This window comes from Cloeon dipterum, chromosome 2 (genome assembly GCF_949628265.1).
Source record: "Cloeon dipterum chromosome 2, ieCloDipt1.1, whole genome shotgun sequence".
Classification (NCBI taxonomy): domain Eukaryota; kingdom Metazoa; phylum Arthropoda; class Insecta; order Ephemeroptera; family Baetidae; genus Cloeon; species Cloeon dipterum.
Window position 1 is genome coordinate 32154907 of NC_088787.1, and position 18920 is coordinate 32173826.

Below are 18920 nucleotides of genomic sequence, written 5' to 3' on the forward strand. Positions count from 1 at the left end.
TGCAGCGCGGAAAAGAAAAAAGCGTCTGCGTGTGATTCAACGATGAATGAACTGTGATTTTAAAGATGATTAAAGTTAGCGAATTAAAAGACCAGCTTTTTATGTGAAACTTTAAGTGGCTTCCTGCATTTTGTAGAATTTACATTGAGCTAAAGTGGTTAAGATTTTAAACAAAATACGGTCAATTTTCCACAGCTGACGCTTTTTTGAATTTTTTGCCCTTTTTCTTAAACTTATTAGAGCATTTTGATAAAAATAATGAGGAAGGTGGAAGCCTTACTGTCAGTTCTACAAACCATCAGGACTAGATGGCTCATCTGAATTATGAATTTAGAATTTAGAAAATCACAAAGAAATAAAAAATAAACATTTTATATTAGAAATAAATTTAATTTATTTTCCCCGCGCACTTAAGTTGCGCTTCTAACATAATACCTTATTCATTTTTTAAGAAGTTGAAATTTTAGAGTAATAACTCACAATATGTGTGATATTCTGGTTTCTTTGATAAATTATTCCCATTAAGTATTATTAAAAATTTGTATTTGAACGAAATTTTTCATTGTGATTTTAACTCAAAATGTATATCATGTGCTGCCATACTGAAAGAAATCAACTCAGTATTTATTAGAGCAAATTCTTTAATGTGAGATAAGCAATTTTGGGGTGATGGTGGTAGTTGGCTCATCGGAAGACACAATATTCCAGAGCGCGTCAAGAGCAGCGGCAGCAGCATCGATGACGGTGGTGAAAGCGGTCCACAGCTTAGTTCCCTCGGCCTGCCAGGTCTCTCCGATTTGGAGAATGCTCTGTGTGATTTGCTGAACGATTTCAACCGGCTGGAAATTTGAATTTTATCGGAAAAATCGGTATTGTTTGAATGATTTTATAACTTACCTCGCCAATGGTCAAGTCGATGATAGTATTGAAGATAGTGGTGAACTCAGCAGAGACGCGGCTAAGGACGGTGCTTGCATCCTCCTATACAATTGTTCAAAAACCACATATAACGGTTTAATTTTGTATTTTATTTCAATCAAAGAAGATTACCTGCAGCTTGGTAAAGGCAGCATCAAGGTCCAAAATGTGCTGGGCCATCTGGACGAGTTGGAAGTTACCAAGGTCAGAGAGGATCTGGCCGGTGAGAATCAGGATATTTTCCAGATCGGCCACAATTCCAGTGAAGACGGCCTCAACATTGCTCAACGACTGGTTGATGGCAGCTTCTGCGGCGAGAATCTCCTCGGTGCTGATCTAAAATACGATTTTTTTTTTTTAATAAAATTTTGTTTTAGGCTGAACCATTTTAGAAAACTCACTCCGAGATCCTTCAGCTGCTGCAAAATGTTACTGATCTGGATGGCTGTGTCAACAGTGATAACGATGATAGTCCTGTTGATTTGATCTTTCAGAGCGCCGATCGAATCCTGAAATAAAAATTCAAAAAAACATTTTTTTATATTGAATATAATTAAAACCAGGCTTCATCCTCGTTGTCAAAAAAGAGAAATTCGTCAGTAGTTTTTTTTTTTTTAATTTAATGTAATTGCATTTCAACCTGGAGTGCGTTGACGGCTTCAATTGCGGCGTTGATGTCCGCAATCAGGCCTTTGTGGTTGGCCGAAGGGTGAGCCACCAGGTGAAGCGGCGAGGCCATCACCTGGGCGGCGCAGAGGGCGGCCAAGAACGCGCACAACAACTTGCTTGCCATTGTCAGAAAGTGAGAATATTCGCGAGCCGCGATTTCACTTATATATGGAGTGGTGGAGGAATTCAGACGGTTATTGGATTTCCCATTTAATCAGCAACTCTTCTGAGAGATAATGCTGGACGATAGGTAGCCAGTTGTGCAAAGAGTTGGCTTTTTACAAATTCGAGTGCAGTGAAGTGTTTCATGTTAAACCAATGAATTCTATAAATATGCATTGTCTTTTTATCGCTTTAAGTATTAATGCAACAAACAAAGAGGTGGTGGAGATTTATCTCCTGGGAAAAGAGCAAATTCAACAATCACACACGTGGCACGCGTCCGCAGCATTCCAAGTTATTTTAAAAGTAGTCTTTAAAGATATCAGCGTTTTGGTTTCCCCGGTTTGTTTTGCGTTGTGTTGTAGTTGCAGAGGGCCAAGAACCAAATGACCAAAGTGATAAAACTTAGACTTTAACACACTCTCCGAGCAGACTGTTTTTAACCTTCAGTACAGAACCATATCGTAAAATAAGAAAAATCAAAAATTATATTAGTCTTTATCTAGAGGCGTAGAACATTATTTATAAGAAGTATTACAACGCGTGCAAATTATTGCGATTCACCTTGCTAGAATTTCATCATAATACATGTCTATCATTTAAAGATTTAAATAAAACAGGAGTGGACTTTGGAAAAAAAAAATGAAAATCCTTTGGGGTGTGAATTTAAATTAATTGATATTACAATGGTTACTCTTCCACCGACAGTTAAACGAGGATGAAAGGCCATAATAAGTTTAAAGTAGCCAGTGTACAGTAAAGGAGCGTGTGATATTATGTTCTTTTTATAATTTTTCGACTTATTATATGGCCTTCCATTCCTCCGTTTAACTGCCAATTATATGAACCATTATGTAAAATCAATAAATAATAAACAGAGTTGTTAAATCAATTTTTAACGTGAAGTCATGTGCTTTATGACTGCGAACAATATGATTTTTTAGTTTATCTTTTAAACGATCATTTTGCGTGCCTTCTGGAATAAATGCCAGTGATAATTGAAATTATTATGCAATCAGCAGAATTTATGTGCGCGATGCAAAGATCATTCGTTCAGTGAGAAAAATGTTATTTTCTCGGAAATATTTTACAACTATTATGAATCACAGTAAGTCAGCGGTGAAAAAATATCACCCCACCGCATATTTCACTTTGCCTGGGGTGTCAAAGGTGAGTTTTTCAAACAACACAGCAGTGAAAAACGGTGGGGTGAGATTTTCTCACCGCTGACTTGCAGTTATGCTGTCATTTTGAAAAATATCAACTGTTCGTATCATTGAAAATGTATTTTGCAGTATTTTGAATACCATTATTATATATTACGTTGTTATATATGTGAAAGCATCGATGTGGTCACTGCATGGATAGAGCTAAAATGATAATTGATGCCAAATTTTTATTAGAGCAAATACTTTAATGTGAGATAAGCAATTTGGGGGTGACGGTGGTAGTTGGCTCATCGGAAGACACAATATTCCAGAGCGCGTCAAGAGCAGCGGCAGCAGCATCGATGACGGTGGTGAAAGCGGTCCACAGCTTAGTTCCCTCGGCCTGCCAGGTCTCTCCGATTAGGAGAATGTCCTGTGTGATTTGCTGAACAATTTCAACAGGCTGGAAATTTGAATTTTATTAGAAAAACCGGAATTTTTTGAATGATTTTTAGTTTAAACTTACCTCGCCAATGGTCAAGTCGATGATAGTATTGAAGATAGTGGTGAACTCAGCGGAGACGCGGCTAAGGACGGTGCTTGCATCCTCCTATACAAACGTTCAAAATCCGCTTAAATGGATAAGGAATTTTTATTTCAATAAAGAAAATTACCTGCAGCTTGGTAAAGGCAGCATCAAGGTCCAAAATGTGCTGGGCCAACTGGATGAGATTGAAGCTACCAAGGTCGGAGAGGATCTGGCCGGTGAGAGTCAGGATATTTTCCAGATCGGCCACAATTCCAGTGAAGACGGCCTCAACATTGCTCAACGACTGGTTGATGGCAGCTTCTGCGGCGAGAAGCTCCTCAGTGCTGATCTAAAATACGATTTTTTTTTAATAAAATTTTGTTTTAGGCTGAACCATTTTAGAAAACTCACTCCGAGATCCTGCAGCTTCTGCAAAATGTTTTTGATCTGGGCGGGTGTGTCAACAGTGATAACGGTGATGGTCCTGTTGATCTGATCTTTCAGAGCGCCGATCGAATCCTGAAATAAAAATTCAAAGTTGCAGTGGACTAAATTTCTTTCATTGCTTTTCAACCTGGAGTGCGTTGACGGCTTCAATTGCGGCGTTGATGTCTGCAATCAGACCTTTGTGGTTGGCCGAAGGGTGAGCCGCCAGGTGAAGCGGCGAGGCCATCACCTGGGCGGCGCAGAGGGCGGCCAAGAACGCGCACAACAACTTGCTTGCCATTGTCAGAAAGTGAGAATATTCGCAGGCTGCGATTTCTCTTATAGATGAGTGATGGAGGAATCCAGACGGTCGGATTTCCCATTTAATCAGCAACTCTTCTTAGAGATAGTGCTGGACGAGAGGTAGCCAGTTGCTCAAAGAGCAGCTTTTTGCAAATTCGAGTGCATTGAAGTGTTTCATGTTAAACCAATGAATTCTATATATGCATTGTCTTTTTATCGCTTGAAGTGATTATGAAACAAGTAAGGATTGTGGCGGAGATTTATCTTCTGGGAAAAGAGCAAATTCAACAATCTCACACACGTGGCTCGCGTTCGCAGCATTCCAATAAGTTATTTTAATAGTAGAGTCTATTAAGATATCAGTGTTTTGGTTTCCCCGATTTGTTTTGCATTGTGTTGTAGTTACAGATGGCCCAGAACCTATGACCAAAGTGATAAAATTTAGACTTTAACACACTCACCGAGCAGACTGTTTTTAACCTTCAGTACAAAATCATATCGTTTAGTTGAAAATCAATAATTATTATTAGGGTCTTTATCTAGATACGTACAACAATATTTATAAGAGGTATTACAACGCGTGCAAATTATTGCGATTTTTCTTGCTAGAATTTCATCATAAAACGTGTCTTGCTTTTATGGATTTTAAATATAAAAAATCGTGGCCACCCCATGTCACGTCGACACGACCACTGCCGGCTCTCGCAGTCATATCAAAATATAAACAGGGGTTTTGACTTTGAAAAAAAAAACGAAAAATCCATAAATGTGAGGTGTAAATTTAATTAAAAATTGATGTTGCAATGGCTAGTCTTTCAAAGGCAGTCAAACGAGGAATGGAAGGCTAAAAAGTTGAAAACAGCCACTGTACAGTACAGGAGCATGTGATAATATTTTTCTTTTTATAAATTTTCTACTTACTATATAGCCTTCCATCTTCCATTCCTCCGTTTAACTGCCTATGGTAGTAGCCATTGTAAAATCAAATGAATCAGAGTTGTTCAATTCATTTTTAATACGAAGTCGTGAACTCTATAACTGCGAACAGTATGCATTTTTAGTTTCTCATATGGACGATCTTTTTGCATCCCTTCTGAAATAAATGCCAGTGAAAATTCAAATTATTATGCAACCAGCAGAATTTATGCACGTGATGCACAGATCATCCATTCAGTGAGAGATGGTCTTTGCTCGGAAATATTTTAAAACTATACATGAATTTATTTAAAATTAAAAAAAAATTAACGAAAAAATCTATTTTTAAAAGCGAGAACTTCGTTCTGTGCATAATTTTATCCTGATAAACATATGTAAACGAAATATGTCTTTTAAAAGTTAAATTTGTAAAAAACATTTACTCCAAAATAAATTAAATCAATAGAAAAGCAAAGCGGGCTATTTACCGCAATTATTTCTTTGTTCCCATTATTCATTGAAGTTAGTTTTCCTATGCGAATTAAAATCAAGATGAGAAACTATAACTGGTGCCTTAACAATTATAATGTTAATAAACTCCTCATGTCCGACTGTCCGATTATTTTTCACACAAGACACAAGAAGGAAATGGTCTAGAAAAAGTCAGTGAAAATCAAACACTTTTTTTCATGTTTGGGAAGACTAGAATGGGATCGTTAATTTAATAATTTGATGTGACAAAATATTTATTTTTCACTCTACAAAAAGCATAAGAAATTAGGAAGCAAACGATGTTTTATTATTGCTCCAATTTTTTCTACTCGATTTTGGTAATTAGAGGCATGGTTATTGTCATCAGTTTTGGTGGTGCTACCGTGGTTGGCTCATCAAAGGTGATCACATTCCGCGCAGGGCACTCAGTATTCAGGGCAGCGGTGTTAGCATCAATGACGGCAACAAATATAAATAATGCGTCCCGCAGCAAGATTCCCTGGTGTTTCCAGAGATCTCGCCGATGCATAGAAAGATCCTGGCTGATTTATTCGTCACCAGCTCGACGGACTAAAATTTTTAAGAGATTTTTTTGCAAAAAAAAACAATGTTGATTTTTATTAACTATACACTCACCTCGCCGATCGTGTCAAATCAAGAATGGTTTTGAAAATGTCCGTGAACTCGGCGATGACGCAGCTTCTGAGAAGAAATTAGATTAGTGTTAAATTATTCTTATTTAAAACTGTGCAAGACAAAATGAAAAATACCTGCAGCTTGTAAAAAAGCAGGCATCAAGTTCTGTGCCGGGCCATCTGGACGTGTTGGAGATAATCCGGCCAATGAGAGATTCAGTATATTTTCTAGATAGACCAATATTCCAACAAAAATAGCTTTAACATTGGCTAAGGGACTGGATTTCTGAGGCATCAGCAGTCGCAAGTTCTTTTGTGCTTATCTAGTGGATTAAAAATCAAACATTATGTAATATTCTAATATAGAAATTTTAAACTTACTCAAAAGTCCTGAAGGCGTTTTTAAATATGTCATTGATTTGAACAACTGTGTCCACGTTCAGTATAAAAGGGTCTTGTTGATCTGGGTTTTCAGGGTGGTGATATAGTCCTGAAATTTTCAAAAAAAAAATATTTATTGTTTCATCGAAACTATTTTATTTAAATCCAACCTGCAGGACATTTAGAGCTTCAATCGCAGCGTTGATATCTCGGCAATCAGTCCCTTGTGCTTTATAGGGTGCGTTGAGGGTGGTGCACTCCCACCTGGACGGGGTTGGCTATCACCTGGGTGGCGCAGCCAAAATCACGTGCACAACAGTTTGCAGGTTATTTTGACACTAATAATGGCGAATATAAGCCATTTTTGGATTTTATAACAATGTGGTATATGTACTAAATTTATTATCAGCCACTATAAAATGTGATTTCTCATCGTCCCACAAGATAATATTTTTTTGCCATATGAAGAGGCTATCATACAGTGATGAGCTTTGTATTGGTCGCGCGCAGGTGAGATGCTCTCCTTGTTTATACCGCGTGATTCTGTTTCACAACGTTATTTCCAGCTCTTGCTCTTCAGAGTGCGTTGAGTACAAAAGTAATTGGGTAGAAATTATAGGCTGATAATCTCTTGATGAGTATGTGTGATGTAAAAACTAAAACCTTATTAATTAGTTATTTTAATAACTAGCATCACAATCAACAAATCCTTCTCATTCAAGCAATAAGTTAAATTAATAGTCAGACAATAGAGCAAGAAAAATGCATTGCGTGAAATTACTTGATCACATTGATTACATACCCCCAAAATATTTTTTAAGTTTACATCACACTTTTTTGTTTTGAGTTTTTGGGCAGTATGCGCACTGTTTTCATTCACGTGTTTTGCTTTTCTCTTATCATTTCACTGCACAAATTGACGTCCATAGTGTATTTAGACAAGGAAGCGCCGAACTGGGTCAAAATCACTAAATATGTTGTCACGACTCCAATGAACTGACGATTGAAGATAAATTAAAAATCAGTAATTCAAATTAGAATGTTCCTCACCGAGTATAAAAGAGTGAAGTCGAGAGGCATCACTCCTGCGGCAGTGAACTGAACTCTTCTGTGCGAGAGCTGCGATGCAAATATTTTTAGCTGCAAAAAAGGAAATTAAGATAAAATTGTTTTAAATTATCCTGATGTTTGAAAAACAGAAATATGTTTTTGTGTCTTTTTTCCGAAGGTTTCATACATTTTTTTTTAAATTTAAATCGCAATTTGATCAGTGACAAATTTAATTAAAAAAAATCCGTGCAAGATTTGTTTTGAATGAGCAGCCCAACATAACTTTTGTTTTCATTTGAAGATGAATATTGAAAATTAAGTTACCTCCTCTGAATCTCTGGAGTCGAGAGAGTGGTTCAACAGTTTATACACTTCCGAAAGAACCATATCATTCTGAAAAAAGCAACGATGGTTGAAACCGAAAAAACCCATTGCGGTTTAAAAAATAGTACCTTTTTGACCGTTCGCGTGCAGTAGAAGACGACAGCGTACACGGTGCCAATGTGGATGGGGCAGAGGACCAGAGCGGAAATGGCCCGCTCCATCTCGGTGGCGTCCTTCAAGAAAGTGCTGTGCGGGTCGCGCGCCGATTTGATGGCCGTGAAGGTCCAGATGATTACGATCTTGAGCCGCAGGAGCAGGGCCAACAGCTGCGCCGTGATATCCACCAAAAGTCGCACCCCAAAGAGAGCGTTAATTCTATTCGCCAAATCGCATAACTCAGCGTGTGAGCGACGCAAACTGCGAACTGATTCGGAGTAGGAGACCACCCATAGACTCTCCAGAATTAGGTGGCTACGCTGCTTTGGTAAACCCCATCTAAAAAACAGCAAAAATAAGAGGGTTGGGATTATAACATTTTTATTTCCATATGTCCTAAATGTTTAAAGTAAAATAGCATTAAAACTGAATTGTTTGAGAGGGGGGACTGCAACTTAATTAATCAGTATATGCGTAACTTTTGTATTCCTTTAAACAAAAATTATCCTACGTGAAAAACTCCCCGAAAAATTCATTCGAGCAAATACTTGATAACGCCAATTTTTATTTTAACCTCAGTTCTGGAAAGAAGTCTGTAAGAAATTATTTTTATCGCCTTCTTTGGAAATTTCAATTTACGGGCTAAATCTCGATAATTCGTCAAAGTTTTGAATTGAGGTAATTTATAAGCAGCCAAAAAAGTGCTATAAGTGTAATAGATCTCGTTATGTTTATGAATTGATTGCGAAAGACTCTATTTCTATGCAACTGACTTGGAAAATAGATTTAATTTACCAGAGACTGAGATGTGTATAAAAAGTTTTGTGATTCAAAGAAAACAAATAATATACTCTTAATTTGTGTTGAATTTTACGAGACTGAAACTATGATTAACGAAAAATGGCGTGGTCCTGATTTTCCTGATAGACATATTTTTGCAAGATTTGCTTGTCATGGCTATCACTATATTTTCTGTAATAATGCAACGTTTCATAATGAACCTAATTAACGATTATAGAAGTAATTTTTGTGGCGACACTTGATGCGAAAAATAAGTATCATATTCAAAAGTGTTCAGCAAGAAAACTTACTTTGAGAGAAGCAGCAAAAAATGGTGAGAATTGATAAATTTTAGAAGTAGCAGAGTGTTGCACGTTGCGTTGCACGCATATTTTGCGTTTAATAAACCATTATTGTTTTATAAGCGGCCAAGGTGTTTAGGAGTGTATATACTCTCACTCACTTTTAATTAAACCAAGGAAGCCTTAATGAATACTAACAGTGGAAATTTGCACCACAATATAGTGAAAAGCTGCTGGGTGCGTGAGTTCGTAAAAATAATTTACTCCGATTTAATTAAATGTGTTTGCTTGAATGTTTTTTCCCCTTATCAGCTCTCAGCAATTCAGTCTTATTTAGCTCTCAGCGGGGCATGAGCGCCCTTTGATTACGGATCGAGAGTGTGTTCCAGTAATTGGATCGGCGAGCTGACGTGGAAACTCGTTCTCTGTGTCAGCATTTACAATCACAATTAGTTCAAACTAACAGCAAAATAGTATTTTCAAATTAAAACGAATCTTTCTAAACAAAATTTGATGAAATACGATCATTACTTGTCAACAAAAACTTTCCCGCACTGGGTGAGCGAATTGTTTGGCGTGTGTTTGCGAAGCCGGCTGAGTCGCGCCCTGATCGAGCTGAAACTGAGCTCCAGCATGGAGCAAAATGTGAAGAGCTGCAACTCCATGTAAAAGTTGAAGATGAACTTCAGGTGGAAGGGGATGTCCATCAGGGTGGCGACAAGTTCGCTGTTGGACCGCGAGAAAACCGGTGTCAAGGTCGCCAGCAGCCGGATCAGGGCGAACATGACGGCGAATCTGAACGCATCGTTGCTGTGGAGGCCAGGGTTGCCACACACCCTCCGCTTCACCACTTGTAGCTGGTGGTAGATTTTTTCAAATCTGCAATAAGGGCATTTTATGACAATTCTTTCGCTGTGTTTTTTTTGTATATTTGAAATCCGTGTTAAATTTTGCTGGTTTTGAGCACTTTCTCCCTGTTTATTCAAAAGATGCTTTCATATTTGAACTAGACTTGGTCTTTGAGTCCGACAAAGGCTTAACGATGGGGTATCAAAAGCAAGAACCCTTTTGAATGTTTCTGACTCTAACGGTTTCCATTCATGTGGGACTATATATTAACAAAGTTTTGGTCCAGCCAAAAGACCATATATATATATGCAATTTGTATGGTAAATTGGACACACAAATTTCTCTTAATAGAGTGCGAGAGTGAAGTCAGCGTCTATATTTCATTAGCAAAAATATCGCTAGAACCCTACTTTTGATGGAGACTAATTTGCAGCCATATTAATTTGTGTCGAGTTTGCCACATGGCGGTAGGCGATAAAATTTGAACTCGCTAATTACGAAAATCATACGAGTCATTGACTTGTTCATTGCAATGGTTTGATATTTCATAGTTTCTAAACGATTAATCTGTTTACATGGAAAATTATATCAAACCTTTGTGTCTACTGTTTACAAAATGAGAGTTTCCACGTTTTACGCAGGGTTCGCATTTTCCGGGAAAAACTAGTACATGGCAAATTTTTTGTGGATTCCAGAATTTTCGTATTTGCTCATTGAGTTTCCGCCTCCATTTGACATCACAAAATAATGCTTTCCTTGCCAAATGAGAGCAAAATTTCATGCCTCCATGATGTTTAGGGCAAAAAATCTTGTTGAATTCAGAAAAACCCAGAACTTGTGATCCCCCCCGTAAAAATCAGGGTTGCATTTTTCTGAATTGCAAATTTTGCGAATCCTGGTTTTTCCGGCCTGAATCATCATATTTTCGAATACGTAATCAGGTTGGTTATTTTCTTTTTTGAAAATTAAATAAAAAGATTTAAAATTTGCATATTCGATAAAAAATATTTTTGAAACATATTTCCAGCCTGGAGGCTGGCTGAACCAGCTTAGCCGAAGTTTGAGCCAGGGACGAAGCCTGAGTATAATTACCAGCGGTTGATAACATTTTAAAAGCTATAAACGGGCCTGTTGTTTACTTAAATTTTTTAATTGGCAGCTGGAGTTGCTGGTGCAGCTTTGCCAAAGTCACAGGGGCTGGTGGCTAACCACGTGAACCGAAATCAGATATGCAATTCTTTCAATGTGTAATCTGTATTTTTACTGATTTTAAAACACATGTAAGTTTCGTGCAATTATTGCTTCCTGCGCAAGTTACCTTGGTCAGAGACTACATCAAAAAGTTGACTTTTGTTTCAAATCTTTAATTGCTCATAAGAAACTAAAAATCTTGATTTTGTTGCGTGTGGAAATGATATAAATTAATTACTCAGGTATGCCGAAAGCTTAAGTTTTGTGGTCTGAAATATTATTCATCTTCGTCATTTCCCAATTTTTTAAAAATGGAATAAATTTTTATATTATATTTCTAAAAAAATCTTGCTGAAAAAAGTGTTAGATACAGTATAATAATGTAGCGGTTCCCGCAATAAAATTGCTACCTATTTTCTAAAATGGCACAATGCTGTTATTTCCTAAGCCAATAATTTTGACAAAATCCAACCATGTTAAGATATTTTTAAAAAATAGTGAATAATTATCATGAGACGACTAGACACCTGTCCGAGTGCTTGTAGGTGAGAATGTGCATGATGATGTAGCTGATGACCCTGGCGATGCGGGCGATCAGGTCGAACATGTAGGCGATGGAGAGGGAGACGTCGGTGTCTGGGTTGAGGAGTGGCTCCAGGCCCGACTTGTACAGCAGGTTCAGGCACGACGACGTGATGACGCAAAATATGGACAGCGAGTAGATGCGCGAGCGGATGGTGGGATGCGAGTTGATGCCCAAGATGCAGGACAGCTTCCGCACGAACACTTGCTCCATGACGGACTGGACGGTCCTCTGCTCGACGCCGCACTTGTTGCTCTGACCGTCGGCAGCGCTTTTGCCGAGCCGCTGGATACTGACGCCGCCGCCGTTTGGGACCGAGGGTGTCAAGGGTGGGGGTGGTCCCGATTCGAGGGAACGCTAATGGTACACTTAATAATACCTGCGCCGTCGATGCCTTAATGTGGGTGGTGCACAGCAGCGTGCTCTTGATTGAAACTAAGATTTATTTTCATGCCTCAGGGAACAAGATTTTTTTGCTGCGATGAACTGCTTATGAAAACTGGGGCTCGAATTTAATTTTTTTCTGGCGCACTTTCACCAAGTTGTTTTTCTAATCATTTTGCAAAGACGATTTTACGGCGAATCAAAATAAGCTGTCAGATTTAATTAAGGGCCGATCCAAGCCCTCTCAAAAATATTCCGGGAATTTTCAAATAGAATTGAAATTTGAAAAACACCGTTGCCATGCTCATGAGGAAATTAAAATGTGTGTGTTTTTTTTTCTTTCAAAGCACTTTTGAATATTCGTTCAAGAGGAGCTTTTGTTCTGCCCGAATCCATTCGCTAATGAATTGAAAGCTTAAGTGGCAGGTCTAATTAAGCTTTGCTTCAAATTTCAATACACATATTGTTGATCCCATCAAATAACCGCCAAAACCCAACTGTACTCTAGACGTGCAAGCTTAAGTTTGGTAATATAATGATTAAAGTAAAGACGAAGAGAGGCTGCTTTCTCTCATTCGTTGGAACGCGCCAGAGACGAAGAAATTTTCATGCAAACTTTACTCCCGACACAAAATTGTTACAAATTTAGTAAATAATCCGTCAAAAATGTTTACTTTACCAACTGTTAAAAATTTAATGCGCCGCTTTCAAACATTTAATTAAAAACAAATATATGTTCAACGTTCGACTTTCGTTCTTTCTGAAGCAACACGATTTTTTTCCAAATCGCAATAACATATGTCTAGAAGATCATTGAGAACTTTCGTCTAAATTGATCTATAATGTAGTTGAGGAGACAATTTTACTTCTTATGAGTGGTGCATAAAGTACCAACCATGCTCTTTTCAAGCTAAAAAATCCCGCGAACATTCCATATGAACAGACAAAACTCTTGGCGAGTTAATTATTACAACAAAAATCAGAGACATAGCATTAGTGTTAGTTCCAACCCGTGATTTTTCAATTCTTCCTAACATTTTGCTTTAATATTGAACGTATATTTCCAATTGAATCATCAGCTTTAATAGGGATTAATTTAATTCAAAACAACCTTTGAGGCAATTACACTGAAACTGAGCATTAGACAAAATGGATGTATATCATCGCGTCTGCTATTATTTGCAACTATAGCGCGCGGCGGGGACAGGTGAAGCACCATGTGCAGGCAACCAACGCAAACAAATATCCGATTGTAAACCTCGACGTGGTTGCTAAGCGACAGAATTGCTGCGGAGCGCTTTGTGGTAAATGGCTCACAGTTCGAAATGCGAGATGAGGCCTTTAATGAAGAAGCGTTCAGGTAAAATAAACATTAAATATTCAGATATTTTGCGTTTAATTAACCATTAATTAATATTCAGATTCGTGGTTTTAATGAGTGGATTATTTTTAGTATCGAGCCACGAGATTGGCATAAATTTCTGCCCGTCGATGAGGAAAATTTCTACTAGCGCGCACGAGAGACGACGACCTATTCAACACAGAAGAGCGACAAAGAAAAATCCGCTTGTGCCGCCACAAGAGGAACTAATGAGAAATAATGGTCCCCCTCCGGGATTTTGCTATTTAAAGGTATAATGTAGTTCAAAGTGAGGAAAAACATTTTTCCTCGTCTGTGGAAACAATGTATTTTCCCTGTTTAAAAATGGAGAGACAGCTCTTGTAAAAATTAATATGAATTACTTTTGCGTTTCCCCAAAAGATAAATTTGATATATTTTATTTCAAAATAAGTATTGCATATTTGCTGTGAGTTTTATTACCTCAATTATCTGACCAGGATTTACTTAACCGACCACCGCCTCCTCCAATTAAGAAGAAGAAGCGTCTCGGACCGCCACAAAAGCGGCCCAAGGTGCAGCTAAAGTTCAGATCAGCACCGCTTCCCGAATGGCCAGACGAACAGTTATCAGAGCAACGACAAAGATTGCTGGAAGCTATGTCACCACTACACCAGCTCGATCTTGAAAGGCTCAACGAGATGCTGGAAAAGGAACAAAGCCAATATCTGCCGCCGGGTCTTCAGCGGAATTTAGAGAAGCTGCTACCAAGGCGACTTTTGAAGGGTAAAAAACGTTGTCAAAAGGAATTTCAAAAGACCAAAGATTTCCCTTTGCTTTTGGGTTGTTCCAAACGTTATTCAATATATTACATTAATGAAACCTCAAGATGATTGTTATATTGAAAATGTTTTCTTTGCTCATAATCAATGCGGCTAGAGATGACTGGTTATCGATCGAATTTGCTGACATATCTGTCTGCTGTCGCTTTTGCTAAGGTGGAAGCATCTTTTAATGAAATTATAGGACTATAAATCAAATTTTAGCAGGCCAGAAGCTCTAAACAATTTAATTTTACAACCTTAATTTTCAAAAAAAAAAATTATTCATTTTTAATTTTGCATTTAAGGTCGAGAAAGCATGGTGGCAGAATTGACCGCTGTTGCCGAGAGCTACCTGGAGCACGGCGCTCGTCTGTCCACGCTCCTCTACCGGCTGCTCGACCCTGAGTGGCGCGCGCAGCAACAAGTTCCGCGCTACCCTTGGCCGTGGCCGCAGCTGGTGGTGCGGGCACCCACCCCCTGGCACTGCAGCTTCCTCCTGAGCAGCCAGTTCTGCCGACACAACCTGTTCACTACCCACGTCGTGCTCCAGAAGTTGCAATTTATTTTCGAACAGCGTTTCAATAACGCGCTTTTCGTGCCGCAAGACCGGCTGCGTCAGGAGGCGCCCCTCACGCCGCAGCAGCTGCAGGCGCGCGTTGAGCAGCTCTGCGCACAGGCAAAATTGCTTCTGCTGAAAGAGTAAAAAATTGCGTGCTTGTTGGTCTGACAGAAAAAATAACTTTTTAACTAGATGGATACCAGCTTGTGCGGATGTGCTGAGCGATTTGCGAGAGGAATGGCGTTATTTGGCACCATCGAGGCGCGGCGATACTCTGAGACACGTCCAGCGCTTCTTTGGGTGCATCGCAGCGCTAATGTCGCGTCAGTTGCGCTCGCTCACCCTTCGTTCAATGCACCACCTCGCTGAGATCTTTTTATTTTACCAGGTAAAAATTGCAGACAGATTTATAAAATAATAGTACACTTCAAGTGTCAAAGCCAGCAAAAAATCATGAGATGAAGAAAATTTGCATCTTTTGAGGGTCATGTATTACTTTGCTACTTTTAATATGATCCGCAACTGAAGTTTTTCTTTCAAATAAGCTCTGTTTTTAAGCCCCACTCCCCAGTAAAATATTTTGCATTTATATTCGATTTTTTAAATTTTTGTTTATAGTTGTAAATTCTGGAATACAATGCGGAATAAATAAAATATTTTCTGCACTGAACGGGTTGGGTAGCTAGTAGTAAAATATTGAGAAGAAATAATCCAATCCCACGTGTCCGTACCCTACAGCTCGCTGTTTTGGCTCCCCAAGCCTCATCAGCAGCACCATTCACGTTCAAAACAAAATTCATACCAGTTTATTAATTTTTTAAAATAATGTATATTCCTGTATTTAAAAATTTTGAGTTTTAAATATTTGTTTCTGTACGAAGAATATAATGAAATTATTGTTGTTAATTTAAAACCCAGGATGGAAATGATTTCTCCCCTCCATTTGACGACCTTGGCATGCTGAAACCTTGCCTGCTGTTGCTCAACCTGGTCGCTGATGAGGGCCACGTGAAAACCAACCCGTCCCGCGAGCAAGTTCTCGAGGTGGCCAAGTCGTGTTTGCTCTCCGTCCTGGAGACCGCTCGCCAACTGCCTCGACTCGAGCGAGTTCTCCTCGGCGATGAAAACGGCGGCTTCCTCAGTCCGGTCGACGCTGCGGACGAGGAGGCGACCGCCTTATTGTCGTCGGCCCTGACTGCGGTCGATGCCAACATGGCCGGATCGGACAGATACCTTCAGGTGTATGCGCCACACCTGTGCCTGTTGGACGGAGGCGCGGAAAAATCTCTCGACCAGTTTCAAGCGCAGGAGCCCACTCTTAAGGAATGGGCCAAGTACATCGAACGAATGCAGAGTCTGAAGGTGGAGGTGGCCGCTCTTCAGAGAATGATTTCGCTGAATATGGTGCAGCTCGAGTGTGGAGGACTCAACGACCTTCTATGGGAGCGGCTGGAGGCGTTGAGAAATAGAATTCTGGACCACCACGTCGCAAACAGCCGAGCGCATAATAGGAGGTTATTTTCAGTCCAAAAAATTGCTTTGCGTGCTTTATATAAACGTTTTAACAGAATTTGCAACGAATTTGATGAGATGTCAGATAGAGCAGCCGTCCTTCCTGAGGATACAGCCGGTTTGGTTAATTTGACGCAGTACCTGACGCACTGCCAGGACGTGCGCATGCACGAGCTCAGAAAAATGATCCGAACCGCAGCTGCAAATCTGTCTTTCTTGGTAAATAATAATTCAATAATTATTCGCTCTCATTATTTTCCTCATCGAAATGCTACGCAGGTTAGCTACGCGATTTTTCCCTCCGAGGACATCCAGTTAAACGCAAGAGTGTTTCTTTGGCCTAGAGATATGGAAGCTGTTTTCGCTATCAGCAGACAGCGTTTAGCGCACAAAAGAGAAATTGTGGAGGCAACTCTGCGTGAGCGAAAGAGCAACTTTGAGGCCGGCCTAGTGATACACCAGCATAGGCTTTCCGAGCTCCAGCGTAAAGATCCTCCAATTCTTACCCTTGACGAAATGCGGGACAGCGTTCAAGTTGTGAACGCACTTGTTGAGGCCCTAGAGCGCGACAGGAGTGTCGCACAAGTAAAACTGCGGAATGTAACTAGTCATTTAATATAACACTTTTTACTATTTAAGGCGATTAACGAGGAAGAAGCCTTGCTCAACTGGCTGCCTGCGCCGTTTGCAGAGCTCTATCAAATGATTGAAGCAGTTCAGCCGTTCCAACTTCTTTGGTTGACGGTTTTGAATTTTCACCAAAGTTACGACAAGTGGTATTATGGTAACAAAGAGAACACTCTCAAAACTTTATATGTATTTATGACATAAAAATAAACGATTTAAAGGACCATTCAAGGAGTTAAATGCTAGCGAAGTCGAGGAAAAAGCGCGGAGCATGCACGCTTCATTAGTTAAGGTCGCGACTGCCCTGACAAAAACGCCAGGATCAAAAAGGATTGCCGAACTGACTCGCAGTAAACTGGACCAGTTCATAAATCTGCTCCCGTTGCTGCATTGCGTTTGCACACAAGGCTTATGCACCAGGCATTGGGAACAGGTATTATATATTTTGTTTTTAATAATATTTTCATACAAAAACGCAAATTAAAACACCCAGTAGCAAATAGGTTTGCTATTTATTTAGCCCAAATATTGCGATTTAATTTTAGCCGATTAATTATAGTTCAATTGAACTGCTGCAAATGCTGATTGTCAAAAAATGTGCTTCTTTTAGTTGTTGAGATGTATCGTGTATGTCCAAATCTGAAAATCAACAGTTTAATTGAACTAAATTTCAAAATAAATTAAAAAATATCGTTGTGAGAGGGCTTCATTTTAAATTTCTCTTACGGTATATTCTAAAACCGCTCTTAATGCACAGATGAGTGCAGCTGTAGGAGAAACACTTGACCCTGAGGAGGTCACCACCTTGGCACAGGTCGTGCAATTTGGCTTGATGGATCACGTTGCACTGTTCCAAGAAGTGTCCGATTGTGCCAGACGTGAAATGGCTTTGCACCAAAAGCTTTTGGCCATGAAGGAGGAGTGGAGGGAGATCGAGCTGCCTTGCGTGCCTTACAGGGACGCAGGGGTTGCTACCCTGGGACCACTCGACCATATACAGCTCATGCTTGACGACCATATTTTGCGGTGAGTTGATTATAATATGGTTATAATCGATTTAATAATAAAAAACTGTCATCAGTGCTCAGACGATGCACAGTTCGCCATTCGTGCGCGCTTTTGAGGACGAAATGCAAGCGTGGGAGGACAAATTAATTTCCATGCAGGACATAATTGACGCATGGCTAACGGTGAATTAATTTAATGAAACTTTTAAATATTAATCGGTATTTAAAAAATAGTGTCAAGCGCTTTGGCTTTATTTGGAGCCAATTTTTAGCTCCGACGACATCATGAGGCAAATGCCGACTGAAGGTGCGAACTTCGCCCGAGTAGATCAGTCGTGGAGGCGTATAATGCAGCACACGCAGAGCAATTTGAGCGTTTTAATCGCCACCGACATGCCAGACATGCTTCAAACTCTACGCGAGTGCAACAAAACATTGGAACAGATACAAAAGGGCCTGAATGAGTATTTGGAAAAGAAACGAAACTTTTTTCCTAGGTTTATTAACAATTTGTGTCACATTCCTTTATATTAAAATTTGTTTTAAACTATTATCAGGTTCTTCTTTCTCTCTAATGATGAACTGCTGGAGGTATTATCAGAAACTAAAGACCCTTGCAAGGTAAAGCTGGAAAAATGCTTCGACGGAGTGGTCGGCATTGAATTAGGCGCGGAGGGCGAGATCGTCAATGTGGAGTCTGCCGAATGCGAAAAACTAGCGTTGAGTGGCCGGATAGTTCCGTCGGAAGCGAAAGGAAATGTGGAAAAATGGTTGGCGCAGCTGGAAGACGTGCTCATTCGATCTCTGAGAGACACCTGCCGCGAAGCTGTCGCCGCTTACCAGCGACAGCCCAGG

The 18920-nt window shown here is 39.5% G+C and overlaps 4 protein-coding genes and 2 long non-coding RNA genes across 6 annotated transcripts; 2 read left to right on the forward strand and 4 right to left on the reverse strand.

Moving 5' to 3' along the window:
- Nucleotides 1-623: 623 nt before the first annotated feature.
- Nucleotides 624-1755, reverse strand: LOC135937622 (uncharacterized). The gene is made up of 5 exons (XM_065480782.1): nt 1559-1755; nt 1320-1427; nt 1051-1254; nt 898-981; nt 624-839 (listed from the first exon to the last, which is right to left on the reverse strand). Exons 1-5 carry the CDS (start codon nt 1709-1711, stop codon nt 642-644), a joined length of 747 nt encoding a protein of 248 aa, XP_065336854.1. The 5' UTR covers nt 1712-1755; the 3' UTR covers nt 624-641.
- A 1370-nt stretch (nt 1756-3125) lies between these two features.
- LOC135935895 (uncharacterized) lies at nt 3126-4207 on the reverse strand. Its single transcript, XM_065478519.1, has 5 exons — nt 4001-4207; nt 3838-3945; nt 3572-3775; nt 3424-3507; nt 3126-3360 (listed from the first exon to the last, which is right to left on the reverse strand). The coding sequence occupies exons 1-5, from the start codon at nt 4151-4153 to the stop codon at nt 3163-3165; spliced, it is 747 nt and encodes a 248-aa protein (XP_065334591.1). The 5' UTR covers nt 4154-4207; the 3' UTR covers nt 3126-3162.
- A 1544-nt stretch (nt 4208-5751) lies between these two features.
- On the reverse strand, nt 5752-6690 carry LOC135938195 (uncharacterized). Its single transcript, XR_010574618.1, has 4 exons — nt 6579-6690; nt 6333-6520; nt 6199-6264; nt 5752-6132 (listed from the first exon to the last, which is right to left on the reverse strand). It is a non-coding gene; the product is annotated as an uncharacterized LOC135938195 (long non-coding RNA).
- A 96-nt stretch (nt 6691-6786) lies between these two features.
- LOC135937299 (putative gustatory receptor 28b) lies at nt 6787-12278 on the reverse strand. The gene is made up of 6 exons (XM_065480443.1): nt 11758-12278; nt 9722-10069; nt 8081-8447; nt 7953-8021; nt 7629-7718; nt 6787-7574 (listed from the first exon to the last, which is right to left on the reverse strand). Exons 1-6 carry the CDS (start codon nt 12024-12026, stop codon nt 7455-7457), a joined length of 1263 nt encoding a protein of 420 aa, XP_065336515.1. The 5' UTR covers nt 12027-12278; the 3' UTR covers nt 6787-7454.
- Nucleotides 12279-13522: 1244 nt separating this feature from the next.
- On the forward strand, nt 13523-17819 carry LOC135937561 (dynein axonemal heavy chain 3-like). The gene is made up of 11 exons (XM_065480717.1): nt 13523-13557; nt 13619-13829; nt 14037-14322; nt 14666-15059; nt 15112-15307; nt 15838-16433; nt 16488-16650; nt 16711-17016; nt 17071-17215; nt 17280-17439; nt 17816-17819. The coding sequence occupies exons 1-11, from the start codon at nt 13523-13525 to the stop codon at nt 17817-17819; spliced, it is 2496 nt and encodes an 831-aa protein (XP_065336789.1).
- LOC135937126 (uncharacterized) lies at nt 17818-18559 on the forward strand. Its single transcript, XR_010574454.1, has 3 exons — nt 17818-18084; nt 18140-18248; nt 18300-18559. It is a non-coding gene; the product is annotated as an uncharacterized LOC135937126 (long non-coding RNA).
- The last annotated feature ends 361 nt before the right edge of the window (nt 18560-18920 follow it).

What these genes read in the sequence shown, in the direction of transcription:
- LOC135937622 (XM_065480782.1), bottom strand. Translation starts at nt 1,711, where the DNA reads ATGGCAAGCAAGTTGTTGTGCGCGTTCTTGGCCGCCCTCTGCGCCGCC. An exon ending in AGCAGCTGAAGGATCTCGGA is followed by an intron (nt 1,255 to 1,319) that starts GTGAGTTTTCTA and finishes ATCGTATTTTAG; the next exon opens with ATCAGCACCGAGGAGATTCT. An exon ending in CTGCCTTTACCAAGCTGCAG is followed by an intron (nt 982 to 1,050) that starts GTAATCTTCTTT and finishes ACAATTGTATAG; the next exon opens with GAGGATGCAAGCACCGTCCT.
- LOC135935895 (XM_065478519.1), bottom strand. Translation starts at nt 4,153, where the DNA reads ATGGCAAGCAAGTTGTTGTGCGCGTTCTTGGCCGCCCTCTGCGCCGCC. An exon ending in AGAAGCTGCAGGATCTCGGA is followed by an intron (nt 3,776 to 3,837) that starts GTGAGTTTTCTA and finishes ATCGTATTTTAG; the next exon opens with ATCAGCACTGAGGAGCTTCT. An exon ending in TCGACTTGACCATTGGCGAG is followed by an intron (nt 3,361 to 3,423) that starts GTAAGTTTAAAC and finishes TCAAATTTCCAG; the next exon opens with CCTGTTGAAATTGTTCAGCA.
- LOC135937299 (XM_065480443.1), bottom strand. Translation starts at nt 12,026, where the DNA reads ATGGAGCAAGTGTTCGTGCGGAAGCTGTCCTGCATCTTGGGCATCAAC. An exon ending in ACCTACAAGCACTCGGACAG is followed by an intron (nt 10,070 to 11,757) that starts GTGTCTAGTCGT and finishes CCCTTATTGCAG; the next exon opens with ATTTGAAAAAATCTACCACC. An exon ending in ACTTCACTCTTTTATACTCG is followed by an intron (nt 7,575 to 7,628) that starts GTGAGGAACATT and finishes TTCAATCGTCAG; the next exon opens with TTCATTGGAGTCGTGACAAC.
- LOC135937561 (XM_065480717.1), top strand. Translation starts at nt 13,523, where the DNA reads ATGCGAGATGAGGCCTTTAATGAAGAAGCGTTCAG. An exon ending in TTTAATGAAGAAGCGTTCAG is followed by an intron (nt 13,558 to 13,618) that starts GTAAAATAAACA and finishes ATTAATATTCAG; the next exon opens with ATTCGTGGTTTTAATGAGTG. An exon ending in AAATTGCTTCTGCTGAAAGA is followed by an intron (nt 15,060 to 15,111) that starts GTAAAAAATTGC and finishes CTTTTTAACTAG; the next exon opens with ATGGATACCAGCTTGTGCGG.